At 47.5% G+C, this 20,954-nt stretch overlaps 1 protein-coding gene across 4 annotated transcripts in view; it reads left to right on the top strand.

The window, feature by feature from the left end:
- SBNO1 (strawberry notch homolog 1) overlaps window positions 1–20,954 on the top strand; it is a 1,077,952-nt gene that overhangs the window by 520,117 nt on the left and 536,881 nt on the right. For all 4 annotated transcript variants that reach the window (XM_069214997.1, XM_069214996.1, XM_069214993.1 and 1 more), the window contains one exon: window positions 17,144–17,241. In XM_069214997.1, the coding sequence (XP_069071098.1) occupies window positions 17,144–17,241 (98 nt within the window). The remainder of the gene's footprint in view (window positions 1–17,143; window positions 17,242–20,954) is intronic.

Below are 20,954 nucleotides of genomic sequence, written 5' to 3'. Positions count from 1 at the left end.
TTCCAATTAGAAAGGGGAAATTAGCATTCCAGGAGAGTTTGGATGCTAGCCAGTCGCTGGCGAAAATATTTCAACATAAGGAAAAGCCAAAAACTGTTCTGCTTTCTCCCCCGAGTACGCCTTATCTTTCCTCTTCACTACCTCATACTCCACCACCAACTTAACCCACACAGTCTCGTGCTTCTTCACCTGAGGACTATATGAGTAATAGTATTTATAACATGGATCCATGGGACATGTATGAGTCTGACCTAAACCCACCCAATGATTCTGATTTGTATTCCACAAGACCATCTCCACCTGAGGATACCACAGCCTATAATCAGGTCATTTTCAGAGCAGCCGCCTGTCAGTGTACCGTTGCACTCTGATCCATTAGAGCAGGATTTTCTATTTAATACTCTTTCCTCAACTCGCAAACAATATCAATATTTGCCAATGTTACCGGGTATGCTAAAACATGCAGATTACATTTTTGAAGAACCAGTGAAGGCCAGGGCGTTTACACCTAGAATAGATAGAAAATATAAAGCAGCACCAATTGATCCAGTTTTTATTTCGCAGCAGTTACGCCAGATTCTGTCATAGTCTGTACAGCCAGAAAACGGGCAAATAGCCAGTCCACAGGGGATGCGGATGCTCCTCCCCCGATAGAGAAAGCCGCAAATTTGATGCAGCAGGCAAAAGGGTAGTAACTCCGGCTGCAAATCAGTAGCGAATTGCTAACTCCCAAGCTCTTTTAGCCAGGTATGACAGGGCACATTGGGAGTGGATGGAGGAGTGCCTGCAATACCTCCCAACGGAACATCAGAAAAGAGCACAGCAGGTAGTGGAAGAGAGACAAGCCATTGCTAATGTTCAGATCCTGTCGGCACTAGACACAGCTGTTACAGCAGCTAGGGGAATAAACACTAGCGTCACAATTAAGAGACATGCTTGGATGAGGTCCTCAGGCGTTAAGCCTGGAATACAACAAGCGGTCCTTAACATGCCTTTTAATAAGCAGCAGCTCTTTGAACCGGAGATAGACACAATCATTGGTTTTAGGAAGTTGGCTCTGTATGTACTATTTCAAAGTAAGAAATAGCATGAACAGAGTCCAAGGGTTCCCCTTAGAAGTAAGATAGTGGCAAAAAGAGATAATTCTAATGCTCTATTTTGTGGTAGTGTGGTCGAGCAGTAGGCTTATCAGAGGGTAGTGTTAAGCATTTGTTGTACACACACAGGCAATAAATGAGGAACACACACTCAAAGACAATTCCAGGCCAGTAGGTTTTTGTATAGAAAAATATATTTTCTTAGTTTATTTTTAAGAACCACAGGTTCAAGATTTACAAGTAATACTTCAAATGAAAGATATTTCACTTAGGTAACTTAGGAACTTTGAATCAGCAAAATAGCATTTACAGTTTTCACAAAAATGGCAATAAGCTATTTTAAAACTAGACACAGTGCAATTTTCAACAGTTCCTGGGGGAGGTAAGTGTTTGTTAGTTTTGTAGGTAAGTAAACCACCTACAGAGTTCAAAGTTGGGTCCAAGGTAGCCCACCGTTGGGGGTTCAGGGCAACCCCAAAGTTACCACATCAGCAGCTCAGGGCCGGTCAGGTACAGAGGTCAAAATGGATAGGCTTCAATGGAGAAGGGGGTGCCCCGGTTCCAGTCTGCCAGCAGGTAGGTACCCGTGTCTTCGGAGGGCAGACCAGGGGGTTTTGTAGGGCACCGGGGGGGACACAAGTTAGCACAAAAATGTACACCCTCAGCGGCACGGGGGCGTCCGGGTGCAGAGTGCAAACAGGCGTCGGTTTTGCAATAGGTTTCAATGGAAGACCCAGGGGTCTCTTCAGCGAAGCAGGCAGGCAAAGGGGGGGCTCCTCGGGGTAGCCACCACCTTGGCAAGGGAGAGGGCCACCTTGGGGTCGCTTCTGCACTGGAGGTCTGATCCTTCAGGTCCTGGGGGCTGCGGGTGCAGTGTCTTTACCAGGCGTCTGGTTCTTTGAAGCAGGCAGTCGCGGTCAGGGGGGGGGGCCTCTGGAGGGGTTCAGGGGTGTCAACTCTGGCTACTCACAGGGTCGCAGTCGCCGGGAAGGCCTCCCTGTAGTGTTGTTTCTCCGCAGGTCGAGCTGGGGGTGTCTGGTGCAGAGTGCAAGGTCTCACGCTTCCGGCGGTAAACGTGTTGTCTTTAAAAGTTGCTTCTTTGTTGCAAAGATGTTTCTTCTTTGGAGCAGAGCCGCTGTCCTCTGGAGTTCTTCGTCCTTTTAGATGCAGGGTAGTCCTCTGAGGCTTCAGAGGTCGCTGGACCCTGTGGAACGCGTTGCTGTTGCAGTTTTTCTTGAAGTGGGGAGACAGGCCGGTAGGGCTGGGGCCAAAGCAGTTGGTGTCTCCGTCTTCTCTCCAGGGCTTCAGGTCAGCAGTCCTCCTTCGTCTTCAGGTTGCAGAAATCTATCTTGCTAGGTTCTGGGAGCCCCTATATACTCAATTTAGGGGTGTGTTTAGGTCTGGGGGTTAGTAGCCAATGGCTACTAGCCCTGAGGGTGGCTACACCCTCTTTGTGCCCCCTCCCTGAGGGGAGGGGGGCACATCCCTAATCCTATTGGGGGAATCCTCCATCTGCAAGATGGAGGATTTCTAAAAGTCAGTCACCTCAGCTCAGGACACCTTAGGGGCTGTCCTGACTGGTCAGTGACTCCTCCTTGTTTTTCTCATTATCTCCTCCGGCCTTGCCGCCAAAAGTGGGGCCGTGGCCGGAGGGGGTGGGCATCTCCACTAGCTGGAGTGACCTGGGGCGCAGTAACAAAGGGGGTGAGCCTTTAAGGCTCACCACCAGGTGTTACAATTCCTGCAGGGGGAGGTGAGAAGCACCTCCACCCAGTACAGGCTTTGTTACTAGCCACAGAGTGACAAAGGCACTCTCCCCATGTGGCCAGCAACATGTCTGGTGTGTGGCAGGCTGGCAAAACTAGTCAGCCCACACTGGAAGTCGGGTATGTTTTCAGGGGGCATCTCTAAGATGCCCTCTGGGGTGTATGTTACAATAAAATGTACACTGGCATCAGTGTGCATTTATTGTGCTGAGAAGTTTGATACCAAACTTCCCAGTTTTTTGTGTAGCCATTATGGTGCTGTGGAGTTCGTGTATGACAGACTCCCAGACCATATACTCTTATGGCTACCCTGCACTTACAATGTCTAAGGTTTTGCTTAGACACTGGAGGGGCATAGTGCTCATGCACCTATGCCCTCGCCTATGGTATAGTGCACCCTGCCTTAGGGCTTTAAGGCCTGCTAGAGGGGTGACTTATCTATGCCAAAGGCAGTGTGAGATTGGCATTGCACCCTGAGGGGAGTGCCATGTCGACTTAGTCATTTTCTCTCCACCAGCACCCACAAGCTGGCAAGCAGTGTGCATGTGCTGAGTGAGGGTTCCCCAGGGTGGCATAAGACATGCTGGAGCCCTTAGAGACCTTTCCTGGCATCAGGGGCCTTGGTACCAGGGGTACCACTTACAAGGGACTTACCTGGATGCCAGGGTGTGCCAATTGTGGAAACAAAGGTACAGGTTAGGGATAGAACGCTGGGGCCTGGTTAGCAGGCCCCAGCACACTTTCAAATCATAACTTGGCATCACCAAAGGCAAAAAGTCAGGGGGTAACCATGCCAAGGAGGCATTTCCTTACATTGGTTAATTAAAAAAGGACTCTGAGACAGCAAAGGCCATGGGAGCCCTTTATACAACACCTTTTTAGTGCTCATTTCGCAAATCTCAATTTAGAGGAGGTTTTAAACCACAATCTTCAGAGGCCTCTATGTCCCAACAAAACCAGGGACAACAATATTATTTCAGGGGCTCTTATAGAGGACACAATTTTAGATCCAGAGGTAAATCCCCTGCTGCAAGAGGTGCCTCCACCTCCTCAAAGCAGTGACTTTCCCTGCACCCCCAAACAGCATACATCTCCTGTGGACGGAAGACTGCAATATTTCCATCCTAACTGGCAAATTACAACCGATCAATGGATACTCAATTATCCGCAATGGTTAATGTCTAGAACGTATCTTCGCTCCACCAAACATCCACCCTATTCACACAGCCTTTATCTCAAACATGTTTCTCTGTTAAAACAAGAGGTAGTGTCGCTTCTTCGCAAAGGTGCAATAGAAATGGTTCTCATCAGTCAGCAAGTAACAGGAGTGAACTCTGTACTTCCTCATACAATAAAGATGGCACTCTCAGACCAATTCTCAATCTCAGACCTCTAAATCAATATATCCTGTCAGAGCATTTTCACATGGTCACTCTACAGGATGTCATTCCCTTGTTAAAAAAACAAGATTACATGACAGCATTAGACCTAAAGGACCTTTACTTCCACATTTCTATACATCCAGCACACCGCAGGTATTTTAAGATTGAATTGATCGTGCTTGCCTGCTATCGCCAAAGTACTACCCTTTGGAGTATCAACAGCGCCAAGGGTATTCACAAAATGTCTAGTAGTTGCGGCATACCTCAGAAGACAGTATATTCACATCTTCCCTTATCTAGACGACTGGTTAATAAAAGCCAGCATCATTTGAAACTGTCAACAGCACACACAATACACAATAGATAATGTACACAAATTTGGGTTCACAATCAATTACTAGAAATCTCACCTTCAGCCAGCACAAATTCAACCTTAATTTGAAGGAGCAGTTCTGAACACTGTCAGCATTGGCCTACCCAAATATCAACTAATCCAAGCGTTTCAAGCACTCATATCCCAATTGCAGGTCAATTGAACTTGTACAGTAAGATTTGTCATGAAGGTATTGGGAATGTTGGCATCATGCACAGCAGTAGTGCCCAATGCACGTCTAAAAATGAGACTACTGCAGCAGTCTCTCGCAACAAAGGTCTCAAGCACAGGGTCAGTTACAGGATCTAGCGTTGTTGGACCGCCAAACTTACAAATCTCTGCAATGGTGGAATCACACTTACTCATCAAAAGGGTGGCCATTTTAGGACCCTGTGCAACAGACATAATCGCCACAGATGCATCAATGAAAGGTTGAGGAGCCCATCTAAACAGTCTTACAATACAGGGAGAATGGGACTCAATCCAGTTAACTTACCACATAAACCACTTGGAATTGCTGGCAGTATTCTTAGTCATCAAAGCATTCCAACCACAGATTATACACAAAACAGTCTTAATAAGGACAGGCAACATGACACCAATGTATTATCTGCAAAAACGGGGAGACACACTCATCCCAGATGTCACTTCTAGCACAAACAATTTGGTAATGGGCAATTCACAATCACATTCACCTGCTAGCAGAATACATCTCAGGGATACACAACCAGCTAGAAGACCTCTTAAGCAGGATGCAGCAACAAATACACGAATTGGAGATTCACCTACAAGTAATTCAATATTACTTTCAGATGTGGGGAACACCAAACATAGATCTTTTTGCAACAAATGAAAACGCAAAATGCCAAACCTTTGCGTCCAGATACCCACTCCCTCAATCCAAGGGCAGTGCTCTAGGGATCAATTAGTCAGGGATATTTGCTTACGCTTTTCCCACCCTGTAGGAGGCTGGCCTGGTTTGTAGTGGTACCAAGGCGTACTTAGACTCTGCACCAGGTCCAGTTATCCCTTATTAGTGTAGAAGAGGTGTCTAGCAGCTTAGGCTGATAGAAAAGGGTAGCTTAGCAGAGCAGCTTAGGCTGAACTAGGAGACGTGTAAAGCTCCTACTATACCACTGGTGTCCTATGCACAATATCATAAGAAAACACAATACACAGATATACTAAAAATAAAGGTACTTTATTTTTTATGACAATATGCCAAAAGTATCTCAGTGAGTACCCTCAGTATGAGGATAGCAAATATACACAAGATATATGTACACAATACCAAAATTATGCAGTAATAGCAATAGAAAACAGTGCAAGCAATGTACAGTCACAATAGATTGCAATGAGGGCACATAGGTATAGGGGCATCACAAACCATATACTCTAGAAGTGGAATGCGAACCACGAATGGACCCCCAAACCTATGTGAGCTTGTAGAGGGTCGCTGGGACTGTAAGAAAACAGTGAGGGTTAGAAAAATAGCCCACCCCAAGACCCTGAAAAGTGGGTGCAAAGTGCACCCAAGTTCCCCAGCGAGCACAGAAGTCGTGATAGGGGAATTTTGCAAGGAAGACCAACACCAGCAATGCAACAACGATGGATTTCCAGACGAGAGTACCTGTGGAACAAGGGGACCAAGTCCAAGAGTCACACTCAAGTCGGGAGTGGGCAGATGCCCAGGAAAAGCCAGCTGTGGGTGCAAAGAAGCTGCCACCGGATGGTAGAAGCTGTGGATTCTGCAAGAACGAAGAGGACTAGGAACTTCCCCTTTGGAGGATGGATGTCCCACGTCGTGAAGAAGCTTGCAGAGGTGTTCCCACGCAGAAAGACCGCAAACAAGCCTTCCTAGCTGCAAGGGTCGTGGTTAGGGTTTTTGGATGCTGCTGTGGCCCAGGAGGGACCAGGATGTCGCCGATTGCGTGAGGAGACAGAGGGGGCGTCCAGCAAGACAAAGAGCCCACTCAGAAGCAAGCAGCACCCGCAGAAGTGCCGGAACAGGCACTACGAAGAAGTGAACTGGAGCTCACCCAAAGTCACAAAAGAAGGTCCCACGACGCCGGAGGACAACTCAGGAGGTCGTGCACTGCAGGTTAGAGTGTCGGGGACCCAGGCTTGGCTGTGCACAAAGGAAATCCTGGAAGAGTGCACAGGAGCCGGAGCAGCTGCAAATCACGCGGTACCCAGCAATGCAGTCTAGCGTGGGAGGCAAGGACTTACCCCCACCAAACTTGGACTGAAGAGTCACTGGACTGTGGGAGTCACTTGGACAAAGTTGCTGAGTGCTGAGAGGGGACCCAGAGGACCGGTGATAGTCTTTTGGTGCCTGCGATTGCAGGGGGAAGATTCCGTCGACCCACTGGAGATTTCTTCGGAGCTTCTAGTGCAGAGAGGAGGCAGACTACCCCCACAGCATGCACCACCAGGAAAACAGTCGAAGGCGGCCGGATCAGCGATACAAGGTTGCAGTAGTTGCCTTTGCTACTTTGTTGCGGTTTTGCAGGGGTCCAGAGCAGTCAGCGGTCGATTCCTTGGCAGAAGGTGAAGAGAGAGATGCAGAGGAACTCTGATGAGCTCTTGCATTCGTTTTCTAAAGAATTCCCCAAAGCAGAGACCCTAAATAGCCAGAAAAGGAGGTTTGGCTACTTAGGAAGGAGGATAGGCTAGCAACACAGGTAAGAGCCTATCAGAAGGAGTCTCTGACGTCACCTGCTGGCCCTGGCCACTCAGAGCAGTCCAGTGTGCCAGCAGCACCTCTGTTGCCAAGATGGCAGAGGTCTGGAGCACACTGGAGGAGCTCTGGGCACCTCCCAGGGGAGGTGCAGGTCAGGGGAGTGGTCACTCCCCTTTCCTTTGTCCAGTTTCACGCCAGAGCAGGGCTGGGGGATCCCTGAACCGGTGTAGACTGGCTTATGCAGAGATGGGCACCATCTGTGCCCATCAAAGCATTTCCAGAGGCTGGGGGAGCCTACTCCTCCCCAGCCCTGACACCTTTTTCCTTTTTTTGTTCTGCCTTCCTGGGCCAAGCCTGGCTGGACCCCAGGAGGGCAGAAACCTGTCTGAGGGGTTGGCAGCGGCTGCAGTGAAACCCCGGGAAAGGTAGTTTGGCAGTACCCGGGTCTGTGCTAGAGACTCGGGGGATCATGGAATTGTCTCCCCAATGCCAGAATGGCATTGGGGTGACAATTCCATGGTCTTAGACATGTTACATGCCCATGTTTGGCGTTACCATTGTGACGCTATACATAGGTAGTGACCTATGTATTGTGCACGCATGTAATGGTGTCCCCGCACTCACAAAGTCCTGGGAATTTGCCCTGAACGATGTGGGGGCACCTTGGCTAGTGCCAGGGTGCCCACACACTAAGTAACTTAGCACCCAACCTTTACCAGGTAAAGGTTAGACATATAGGTGACTTATAAGTTACAGTGGTAAATGGCTGTGAAATAACGTGGACGTTATTTCACTCAGGCTGCAGTGGCAGGCCTGTGTAAGAATTGTCAGAGCTCTCTATGGGTGGCAAAAGAAATGCTGCAGCCCATAGGGATCTCCTGGAACCCCAATACCCTGGGTACCTCAGTACCATATACTAGGGAATTATAAGGGTGTTCCAGTATGCCAATGTGAATTGGTGAAATTGGTCACTAGCCTGTTAGTGACAATTTGTAAAGAGAGAGCATAACCACTGAGGTTCTGGTTAGCAGAGCCTCAGTGAGACAGTTGGGCATCACACAGGGGACACATACATATAGGCCACAAACTTATGAGCACTGGGGTCCTGGCTAGCAGGGTCCCAGTGACACATAACAAACATACTGGAAACATAGGGTTTTCACCATGAGCACTGGGTCCTGGCTAGCAGGATCCCAGTGAGACAGTGAAAACACCTGACATGCTCACAAACAGGCCAAAAGTGGGGATAACAAGGCTAGAAAGAGGCTACTTTCTCACACACCCTCTCCCATTAATTCCGTTTCTGGTCAACAAGATCCATCACACTTCCTTCACTATGATTCTCATAGCTCCCACGTCGGCACGTCAACATTGGTACGTAACACTATTGGATCTGTTGGTGCTACCACTTCACAAGCTCCCGAACAGTCCAGATCTATTGACTCAAAACAAGGTCAGATCCCGGTATGCCCAACCTGGCGATTTGGCTCCTGAGGTCATTGAAAGTGATATCTACAGCTTCCACCAGAATGTATGGACATTCTAAAACAAGCACGTAAACCTACAACCAGGCAGTGCTAGTCAAATAAATGGAAACGTTTTGAATGTTATTGTGAACCTAAAAACATTGATCTACTTAAAGCATCAGTACAGGATATTGTATGTTATTTGCTTCATTTACAGAGCGCAAATCTTGCATATTCATCTATTAAAATTCTTTTAACAGCAATATCCGCCTACCTCCAAAACAGACAACATACCTCTCTGTTTAGAATTCCTGTCATAAAAGCTTTTATGGAAGGTGTTAAGAGTTATTCCACCTACAGCTCCACCAACTTCTGCAGGGAATCTTAACATTGTGCTCACAAGACTAATGGGTCCACCTTTTGAACCCATGCATTCTTGCGCTCTTCAGTGTCTCTCATGGAAGGCTGCTGTCCTAGTAGCAATTACTTCCTTAAGAAGAGTAAGTATGCATTTTAGAAGAACACTTCTGCCAAGTACACAAACACAATATATTACTTATGAGAAATCCAAATTTTTTGCTCAAAGTTGTTTCACCATTTCACATTAATCATTCGGTGGAATTGCTAGTCTCCTTTCCACAGCCTGATGGATAGTAAAGTGTATTCAAACATGCTATCTTAATGTAAAAAGGCAACTATTCGTAACTCCTAAAGCCCATTCAAGTAGAAAGAAAGGAGCTTCAATGGCATTCTTGGGAAATATACTAGTGGCAGACATATGCAAAGCAGCCACATGGTCCACAACACACACATTTACTGAACACTACTAAGTGGATGTGTTATCTCGACAACAAGCAAATATTGGTCAAGTAGTGCTTAAAACACTATTTCAAACTATTTCAACTCCTACAGGCTTAACCACTGCTTACTTGGGAGAGGGACTGCTTTTCAGTCTATGTACAGCATGTGTTTGTGCAGCTACAAGTGCCATCGAACGGAAAATGTCACTTACCCAGTGTACATCTGTTTGTGGCATGTAGAACTGCAGATTCACAGGCACCCTCCCTCCTGCCCAGAAACCTGTGTTCATTGTAGTACTTTATGCAAATATGCATATACATTGCATGGACATCCTGTAGGAAGTTGGCTCTGTATGTGCTATTTCAAAGTAAGGAATAGCATGCACAGAGTCCAAGGGTTCCCCTTAGAGGTAAGATAGTGGCAAAAAGAGATAATACTAATGCTCTATTTTGTGGTAGTGTGGTCGAGCAGTAGGCTTATCCAAGGAGTAGTGTTAAGCATTTGTTGTACATACACATAGACAATAAATGAGGTACACACACTCAGAGACAAATCCAGCCAATAGGTTTTTGTATAGAAAAATATCTTTTCTTAGTTTATTTTAAGAACCACAGGTTCAAATTTTACATGTAATATCTCATTCGAAAGGTATTGCAGGTAAGTACTTTAGGAACTTCAAATCATCAAAATTGCATGTATACTTTTCGAGTTATTCACAAATAGCTGTTTTAAAAGTGGACACAGTGCAATTTTCACAGTTCCTAGGGGAGGTAAGTATTTGTTAGGTTAACCAGGTAAGTAAGACACTTACAGGGCTTAGTTCTTGGTCCAAGGTAGCCCACCGTTGGGGGTTCAGAGCAACCCCAAAGTCACCACACCAGCAGCTCAGGGCCGGTCAGGTGCAGAGTTCAAAGTGGTGCCCAAAACGCATAGGCTAGAATGGAGAGAAGGGGGTGCCCCGGTTCCGGTCTGCTTGCAGGGAAGTACCCGCGTCTTCGGAGGGCAGAACAGGGGGGTTTTGTAGGGCACCGGGGGGGACACAAGTCCACACAGAAATTTCACCCTCAGCGGCGCGGGGGCGGCCGGGTGCAGTGTAGAAACAAGCGTCGGGTTCGCAATGTTAGTCTATGAGAGATCTCGGGATCTCTTCAGCGCTGCAGGCAGGCAAGGGGGGGATTCCTCGGGGAAACCTCCACTTGGACAAGGGAGAGGGACTCCTGGGGGTCACTTCTCCAGTGAAAGTCCGGTCCTTCAGGTCCTGGGGGCTGCGGGTGCAGGGTCTCTCCCAGGCGTCGGGACTTTAGGTTCAAAGAGTCGCGGTCAGGGGAAGCCTCGGGATTCCCTCTGCAGGCGGCGCTGTGGGGGCTCAGGGGGGACAGGTTTTGGTACTCACAGTATCAGAGTAGTCCTGGGGTCCCTCCTGAGGTGTCGGATCTCCACCAGCCGAGTCGGGGTCGCCGGGTGCAGTGTTGCAAGTCTCACGCTTCTTGCGGGGAGCTTGCAGGGTTCTTTAAAGCTGCTGGAAACAAAGTTGCAGCTTTTCTTGGAGCAGGTCCGCTGTCCTCGGGAGTTTCTTGTCTTTTCGAAGCAGGGGCAGTCCTCAGAGGATGTCGAGGTCGCTGGTCCCTTTGGAAGGCGTCGCTGGAGCAGGATCTTGGGAAGGCAGGAGACAGGCCGGTGAGTTTCTGGAGCCAAGGCAGTTGTCGTCTTCTGGTCTTCCGCTGCAGGGGTTTTCAGCTGGGCAGTCCTTCTTCTTGTAGTTGCAGGAATCTAATTTTCTAGGGTTCAGGGTAGCCCTTAAATACTAAATTTAAGGGCGTGTTTAGGTCTGGGGGGTTAGTAGCCAATGGCTACTAGCCCTGAGGGTGGGTACACCCTCTTTGTGCCTCCTCCCAAGGGGAGGGGGTCACAATCCTAACCCTATTGGGGGAATCCTCCATCTGCAAGATGGAGGATTTCTAAAAGTCAGAGTCACCTCAGCTCAGGACACCGTAGGGGCTGTCCTGACTGGCCAGTGACTCCTCCTTGTTTTTCTCATTATTTTCTCCGGCCTTGCCGCCAAAAGTGGGGCCTGGCCGGAGGGGGCGGGCAACTCCACTAGCTGGAGTGTCCTGCTGGGTTGGCACAAAGGGGGTGAGCCTTTGAGGCTCACCGCCAGGTGTGACAATTCCTGCCTGGGGGAGGTGTTAGCATCTCCACCCAGTGCAGGCTTTGTTACTGGCCTCAGAGTGACAAAGGCACTCTCCCCATGGGGCCAGCAACATGTCTCGGTTTGTGGCAGGCTGCTAAAACTAGTCAGCCTACACAGATAGTCGGTTAAGTTTCAGGGGGCACCTCTAAGGTGCCCTCTGGGGTGTATTTTACAATAAAATGTACACTGGCATCAGTGTGCATTTATTGTGCTGAGAAGTTTGATACCAAACTTCCCAGTTTTCAGTGTAGCCATTATGGTGCTGTGGAGTTCGTGTTTGACAAACTCCCAGACCATATACTCTTATGGCTACCCTGCACTTACAATGTCTAAGGTTTTGTTTAGACACTGTAGGGGTACCATGCTCATGCACTGGTACCCTCACCTATGGTATAGTGCACCCTGCCTTAGGGCTGTAAGGCCTGCTAGAGGGGTGTCTTACCTATACTGCATAGGCAGTGAGAGGCTGGCATGGCACCCTGAGGGGAGTGCCATGTCGACTTACTCGTTTTGTCCTCACTAGCACACACAAGCTGGCAAGCAGTGTGTCTGTGCTGAGTGAGAGGTCTCCAGGGTGGCATAAGACATGCTGCAGCCCTTAGAGACCTTCCTTGGCATCAGGGCCCTTGGTACTAGAAGTACCAGTTACAAGGGACTTATCTGGATGCCAGGGTCTGCCAATTGTGGATACAAAAGTACAGGTTAGGGAAAGAACACTGGTGCTGGGGCCTGGTTAGCAGGCCTCAGCACACTTTCAATTGTAAACATAGCATCAGCAAAGGCAAAAAGTCAGGGGGCAACCATGCCAAGGAGGCATTTCCTTACACATCCTCTTTACTTTCTATATATATTTGTACATATACAGTTCACTCCTTTCTTCACCCTCCTGCGGGAAAACAATTTAACAAAGGTTTTGATGCCCATGCTCACTATCACCGATTGGAGTTGTCACTCGATCCTGTGACTCGAAAAAAGCTTCTTAGAAGAAAAACAACTTGTAACACTCCGAGCCCAACACTATATGGTGATATATGCACAGCATGTGAATCTGCAGCACTACGTGCCGTGAACAGATGTACACTAGGTAAGTGACATTTTATAAACACATAAACACACACACACACACACACACACACACACACACACACACACAAACACACACACAATGCAAAGCTAAAAATAAGAAGAAAAAATGCATCACCATGGGGCTTGGTACCAACATCAACTCTTTGCCAACTTCAGGTTGTGGAACCCTGGACAATTGAAAAGAGGGAGACTACCCACAATGGGATTATTTTCTGAGCAAGGGGTCCCTTCTCAGATGAGTTCTTTCTTCCCAGATGTCAAGCATCCCCCACCTTATATACTTTAAACACACTTGAGAGGAAGGTTCTAGAAACCCGCCTCACATTGAGTAGGTTTTGTTCAAACGCTGGGCGTACCAGATAACTGTTGAAAGAACACACTAGACTGCCCAGATCCCAGGGTGCACTTCAAAGACCGAGCTGTACCCTGCTTAACCATAAACACACTCAGCTTGGTACAACCTTATCTCCCTTACTCCTCCATGTTATGTTCCCGTCCTTGGTGAGGAAGAGTGAAAACATGCTCACAAGTTGTGCGCAGAAAAATACCTGCGCCACTAATGTGACGGCGTTTTGAAGCACAAAATGGAGTCAGTGGTCAAGATGGAGCCGGTGGTAAAATACAGGTCGCATTACACATGGGTGTCCTATTCATGTTCAGAAAACACCCTCCTGGTAGGATGTGATTGGTAGCCAATTAACTACCAGGTTCCCTTCTTCCTGATGACCTCTTCTTGGAAGTGTGGCATCTGGCTATCCCAGGATGATTCATTCTATCTAGTCCCTTGACGTTAGAACCCCTCTCTAGGCGTCTAGAGCTCCCTAGCATAAGTACAGTGACGGAAATGCCCTACAGATTGACATTCTTCCCTCAACCTAGAGAAATCATCCCCAGTCTCAGAGCGACGAGACATTTTTTGTGGTGGGATGCAAAATTTAAGGGGTGTCACAACAGTCCCATGTCCAGAGATAGTGCTGTAGTGACCTTGTAAACTCTCCAGAATGCAATAGGCAGTCTCTCACAGTGAGGACTGAATTGAGACTAAAAGGCAAATTGACATCTGGCATACCCATACTTCTCCATTCAGGTTACGTGCTTAGAAACACCCCAGTCGCTACTCGTAATGGCAGCTTAATGTGTCAGACAGTTATGGTTCTTGGATCTGGTGGAGATGGCCATTGCACATTGATAAGGATACCATCTCATTGTGGCTTACTGACAATTCAAAGTCAGTGTACCACTTAGTCAGCCACCTTGAGCTTTGTACCAAGGCTCCTGAAGTCCTAGAATTAGGTCACTCAGGGCTCCCCAAAACGCAAGGAAGTCCTTTGGAAAGCTAGCAGGGCAACTATACGGAAATGCGGTGTGACATGAAAAATTTACATCTTCAACAGCAGTCGTGTCATCAAACTTTTTTTTTTCTTTTCCTTTTTTGCTCCTGCTGTGCAACATAGGTGGCAATCATTTTACTTCCTGTAGCATTGTACAGCATTGCTGAAAGGCATTGACAAGGCTTGTAAGTCCTGAAGAATAGACCTGTTGACCTTTGAGCATAACTCAGAGAAACCCCATAACTGGATGTAGGAAAATGGGTCATTGTTGCAGTTTTTGCCTGATATTGATGCTGACTTGACTGAGTGTGCTGGGAACCTGCTAACAAGGCCCCAGCACCAGTGTTCTTTCACTAAAAAATGTACCATTGTTGCCACAGTTGGCACACCCTTGGCACACAGATAAGTCCTGTAAAAGGTACCAGTGGTACCAAGGGCCCTGTGACCAGGGAAGGTCCCTAAGGGCTGCCGCACGTGTTGTGCCACCATAAGGGACCCCTCACCTAACACATGCACACTGCCATTGCAGATTGCATGTGTTGGTGGGTAGAAAAAGGCAAAGTCGACACGGCATCCCCCTCAGGATGCCATGCACACAAAATACTGCCTATGGCATAGGTTACTTACCCCTCTAGCAGGCCTTAAAGCTCTAAGGCAGGGTGCACTATACCACAGGTGAAGGCATAGCTGCATGAGCTATATGCCCCTACAGTGTCTAAGTCCATTCTTAGACATTGTAAGTGCAATGTGGCCATATGAAGTATTTGGTCTGGTAGGTTGTCAAAACAAACTCCATGGTTACTCTGAACACTGGGAAGTTTGGTATCAAACTTGTCAGAATAATAAACCCACACTGATGCCAGTGTTGGATTTATTACAAAATGCACACAGAGGGTATCTTAGAGATGCCCCCTGTATTTTCCCCAAGCCTTCAGTGCAGGACTGACTGGTCTGTGCCAGCCTGCCACTGAGAGATGAGTTTCTGTCCCCCTGGGGTGAGAGCCTTTGTGCTCTGTGAGGCCGGAAACAAAGCCTGCACTGGGTGGAAGTGCTTCACACCTCCCCCCTGCAGGAACTGTAACACCTAGCAGTGAGCCTCAAAGGTTCAAGCTTCGTGTTACAGTGCCCCAGGGCAGTCCAGCTAGTGGAGATTCCCATCCTCCGGACACAGCCCCCACTTTTGGCGGCAAGTCTGGGTAGATAATGAGACAAAGGAGGAGTCACCCCCTCAGCCAGGTCCACCCCTACGGTGACCAGTGCTGAAGTGACCTCCTCCTTGGAAAATCCTCCATCTTGTTTTGGAGGATTTAGCCCAATAGGGATAGGGATGTGCTCCCCTTCCCAAAGTGAGGGAGTACAAGGAGGGTGTACCCATCCTCAAGGATAATAGCCATTGGCTACTGCCCTGTGACCCTAACCCCCCCCCTAAATTTAGTGTTTAGGTGCGACCCTGAACCCAAGAAATCAGATTCCTGATGACCTGAAACAAGGACTGCTGACCTGAAAGCCCTGCAGAGATGACGGAGGCAATAACTGACTTGGCCCCAGCCCTACCGGCCCTCCTCCAGACTCCAACCTGCAACCATGCATCCAGCCGGACCAGCGACCTCTGCCGACTCAGAGGACTGCCCTGCAACCCACAGAATCAAGAAACTCCAGAGGACAGTGTCTGTCTAAGCAACCAAGAAAAAAACAACTTTAAAGGGACTCCAACCTCACTCCGAAAGCGTGAGTCGCCAACACTCTGCACCTGACGCCCCCGGCTCGTGTCCAGAAAAACGAACACTAGTGTGGACCCTCAGGCGACTCCCACGATGTGGATACCCTGAGACTAACCTCCCTGCACCCACACGGCGACACCTGGAGAGAGAATCCACAGGCTCCCCCTGACTGCGACTGCCCGGTAACAAAGAACCCGATGCCTGGATGAAGCACTGCACCCGCAGCACTCAGGCTCGAAAGAAACCAACTACCGGTGCAGGAGTAACCAGCAGGTGGCCCTTATCGTTGCCCAGTCAGTGGCTGACCTGAGAAGCACCCCCTGTGCCCTGCCTGCATTGCCCCCCCCCCAACCTCTACAAACCCCCCCGGTCTGCTCCCCAAGGACGTAGGTACTTACCCGCTAGCAGACTGGAACCGGGGCACCCCCAGTCTCCATATGCACCTATGTTATTTGGGGCCTACTTTGACCTCTGTACTTGACCGGGCCCGCTAGTGCTGGGTGTTTGGGGTTGACTTGAGCCCCCAACAGTGGACTGCCTATGCCCCGTAGACTAAACTTGAAAGTGCTTTACTTACCTCCTAAACTAACTTGTACTTACCTCCCTCAGGAACTGTTTTATTGCCATTTTTGCCAAAACTGTGCACCTTACTGATTTACTTCAAAGTTCCATACTTAACAATGCCAAGTTCCTTACAATTTATGTATTTACTTGAATTCTGAATCTTGTAGTTCTAAAATAAAATAAGAAAATAATATTTTTCTATATAAAAACATATTGGCCTGGGGTTAAGTCTTTGAGTGTGTGTTCCTCATTTATTGCCTGTGTGTACAACAAATGCTTAACACTACTCTCTGATAAGCCTACCGCTCGACCACACTACTACACAATAGAGAATTAGTATTATTTAATTTTGCCACTATCTTACCTCTAAGGGGAACCCTTGGACTCTGTGCACACTATCTCTCACTTTGAGATAGTATATACAGAGCCAGTTTCCTACATAGGAGATTCGGGATTACAAGTAAATACTTATTTCTTGCTTCTGACTGCTTTTTATCTTTGTGTCCCCTCATGTTTGCAGAGTTTTCTCTTGTGAATCATCCTCCTGATTGTCATACATTAAAACAGGTTTACAGACAACAAATATTTATTTGTAAAACTTGAAGTATTATTGTGAATATGCCAATTCTGATAATCACACCTGAATATTTATTCTTTCCTTTCTGATATTCATTTTCTTTAGTGTGTGGTGATTGGCCTTCAGTCCACAGGAGAAGCAAGAACCTTGGAAGCTTTGGAAGAGGGTGGTGGTGAATTGAATGATTTTGTTTCTACTGCCAAGTACGTTCTACGTTCTGTAATATTATAGAGTGTAACTTTAGTGGTGAAATCAATCCCAAAATCTTTAAATGTATGAACCCAGTACCACGTCCAGTGAACCAAGTCATTTGCCTACCATGTTGCATTCCCTGTTATTTTATGAACAAGAAACAGTGGCACTGTCAATTTTGAATGGAAATAGGTATTGACGGTGATCTCAAACTTAAGTCAGAAAAAAAGACATTATATTCTTTGAAAGGAAAATAAAATGATTCTTAAAACTGCATGAAGGTGGCAATATTGTGTGCAGACCAATAGAAAATTGAGGTTATGAAAAAGGGTTGGGTATAATGGGCAGTGGTATTATGGAATGCATTTATTTTTTTAAAGATATATATTTATTGAATTAAGACAAAAAGAGTGTAGGAAAGGTGCTTGCTTGGCTGATGCCAGTGTATCTATTGGCTCATCTGCCCTGGGTATAGGGTGAGCATCAGTCTTTGTGACTGTGTTGAGCCGTCTATAATCTACTCATAACTTCATCTCTTTTTTTTTTAACCATTTTGTGAGTGAGGTTTTGGTACCAGCAATGCTGGGCTAGCCCAGGGGCTATCAAAGTGCTCAACCACTCCTAGGTGAAGCATCTTTTGCAATTCGGCTTTGATGCAGTCTCTAACATGATGAGGTTGCCTGCAGATTTTACTTACAACAGGCAAACTGAACCCTCTGACTATGGTGTGTTCACATCATGTAGTCTGACCAGGTGTCAGAGACACAGTTCAGAGAACTGGCCTAGGAGGTTCCTGCAGTCCTCCTTTCGAGATTGATAGGCAGTCTGCTAGGACCACTCGATCCACTGAGCCATCAGCTGTAGTGGTGGTGAAGAGATCAGGGAGAGGGTCACTCTTCTTCCTGTCCCTCATCAATACCATGAGCAGGGTCAGATCAGCCCTGTTATAGTAGGGCTTTAGGCAGTTCACATGACGCACCCTCTGGGTGCTTCTAGGAGTGCCAAGGTCCACCAAGTACGTGACCTCACCCTTTTTCGCCACTATAGTGTGGGGGCTACTCCATTTGTCCTGGAGTTCCCTGGGAGCCACAGGCTCCAGAACCCACACTTTGTCCTGGCTGGTATACAGTTAGGACAGCCTTCTGATCATGCCACTGCTTTTGCAGTTCTAGGCGGGCCTGAAGGTTTTTAGTGGCTTTTTTTTCATGTACTCAGCCATCCTGGATCTGAGACCAAGTACATAGTCCACAATGTCCTGTTTAGGAGGCATGAGAGGTTGCGCCCATCCTTCCCTTACAAGTGCAAATGGACCCCCTAACAGGGTGATCAAATAGAAGCTCAAAGGGTCTGTAGCCCACTCCCTTCTGAGGAACCTCCCTGTAGGCAAACAGGTGGCATGGTAATAGGACATCCCATCTCCTTCTGAGCTTTTCAGAGTCCCATAATAATACCTTTCAGAGTTTTGTTAAATCTCTGTACCAAACCATTAGTTTAGGGGTGGTGAAGTTGTAAGTTAAACCACATTCCTTCCACATGGCTTTGAGTTATGCAGACATGAAGTTTGTACCCCTGTCTGATACCACCTCTTTTGGAAAGCCCACCCTAGAGAAGATTCCCAGGAGGGTCCTTAGAGGTATGGCCTCCGGATACCTGGTAGCATGGTCCACCACCACCAGTATGAATCTGTTTCCAGAGGCAGTGGGCTGGTCTAGGGTGCCAACAATATCCACCCAGCCCTCTCAAAGGGAACCCTAACCATCCCAGCTGTCTCCTGGCCTATGGCCCTTGTTCCTACAGACATAGCACCCAGGGTTTTTGTTGTGGGAAGAGGATTTGGACCCACCCCCATAGAGCTTTTGTTGGCCTCATGAAGAACCTTTGGTTTTAGTATTGTCCCCATCCTTGTCCTGAGACTTACCTGCTTCCTTTTTCTTGTCTTTGTCACCCCCAGTGTGAACCTTCCTGCTCACCCTTGTTCTGACCCATTTGTCTGCCTTCTTTCCCAGTTCCTGGGGAGAGGTCAGATCAGAGTCCACCAAGTACTGGTGCAACAAATCAGACACACAGTTGTTAAGTAAATGCTCTCTAAAAATCAGATAATACAAGCCCTCATAGTCACTGACTTTGCTACCATGTAACCAGCCTTCCAAAGCTTTTACACAGCAGTCCACAAAATCAACCCAATCCTGGGAGAACTCTTTCCTGGTCTCCCTGAACTTAATTCTGTACTGTTCAGTGGTAAGACTAAATCCTTCTAACAGAGCAGACTTTTAAACTGTGTAGTTGTCAGCATCCACCTCTGACAGTAAGAAGCCTATCCCTACCCTTGTCAGAGAAGGAGAGCCAAAGAATAGCAGCCCACTGTCTGGGGGACCTTCTGAACTTTACAGGCTCTCTCCAGAGCTGCAAGCCACTTATGGATGTCATCCCCCACAGTGTCTGGGGGAACAACCTTACTAAGATTTCTGGAATCAAGAGTTCTCCCTGACCATAGATTCCCTGAAACCCAAGTTGCTGCTGCCACCATTCGGTGTTAACCCCGATCCATGCCTTTCTCTCTCGCCACTGCCAAGGTCTCCCTGTTTAGGGCTCTCTGTTGCTGCTACAGCCTGGCCGCCGCCAGACTTGGTTTCCTAAGTTCCCTATCTAAGAAGTCATCTGGAGTTGAGCAATTGGTCCCCTCTGATACTGAGGTGGCAGAATGAGGATCTGCCCCTAGGTTTGGTAACCCTCTGCACTAGTCCCTTGGGAACAAAGGTGAGTCTGCTGACATAGCCACCCTTAGCACTACCTGTAGTGCTCCCAGCTACACTAAGGGGTTTACTAGAGACCCTGTGATCCTCTGAGGGACCCACCTGACCCACCTTATTATTTAGATCCTCTCTGTCTGACACCAGGGAGGGAAGGAAACAAGACTCTTTTTCCTGGCAACCAGATTGTTCCTGGTCATCCTGGAGGAGCATCCCAAGAATCAGAGTCTTATTAGGATTCCTCTCAGTCTTCAGGTTCCTACTTTTGCACACTTCCCTCAGTTCCTGGAATGTGAGATCCTCATAGGGAGAATCCATGTTCTGAGATGTATTAGGCACTGAAGACATGTTAGAGTGGTGTAGGGTGTGCCTAACTTCCCTAACATCTAGTCTCTTTCTAGACAAGTTTTGAATAGAGACTATGCCAGACTCTTCTCTTACCCAAACTTCAAGAGACTATCCCTGCTACTAGGTATAAGTGTTAACCTAACTAGTAAGTGGTCTTTCTTGCCGAAACCACAAAGTGGAAGAGTTGTAAGGCAATTGCTTATCCTGTCGGCTGCACCAACAATGTAGGAAGCTGGCCTGGTGTGTGGTGGGTACCTATGGTACTTAAACCTTATACCAGGTCCAAGTATCCCCTCTCATTGAAGTATAGACAGTGTCTAGAAGCCAGGCTCTCTAGAGGTAGCTGTGGAGGAGCAGCAAAGGCTTATCTAGGAGACATGCAAAGCTCATGCAATACCAATGTAGTCACACAGTACTTACACACAAGAAAGAAAACACTTGGTTGTACAAAAATAAAGGGACTTCATTTTTGGAACACCGTATCAGAAAATACTAGAGGGGCAACCCTCCAATAGGAGGCAAGTAAATACACTATAAAAATGTATGCTCTAATAAACAGTAAGAGGCATAAAAGCTTAGAAAACAGTGTAAAATAGCAATATGCAATAGTAGCCCTAGGGTGAGCC

The sequence above is a fragment of the Pleurodeles waltl genome, chromosome 11 (assembly GCF_031143425.1).
Source record: "Pleurodeles waltl isolate 20211129_DDA chromosome 11, aPleWal1.hap1.20221129, whole genome shotgun sequence".
NCBI classification, from domain to species: Eukaryota; Metazoa; Chordata; class Amphibia; order Caudata; family Salamandridae; genus Pleurodeles; species Pleurodeles waltl.
Note: the sequence above shows the minus strand (reverse complement) of the source record. Positions and strands in the feature narration are given on the sequence as shown.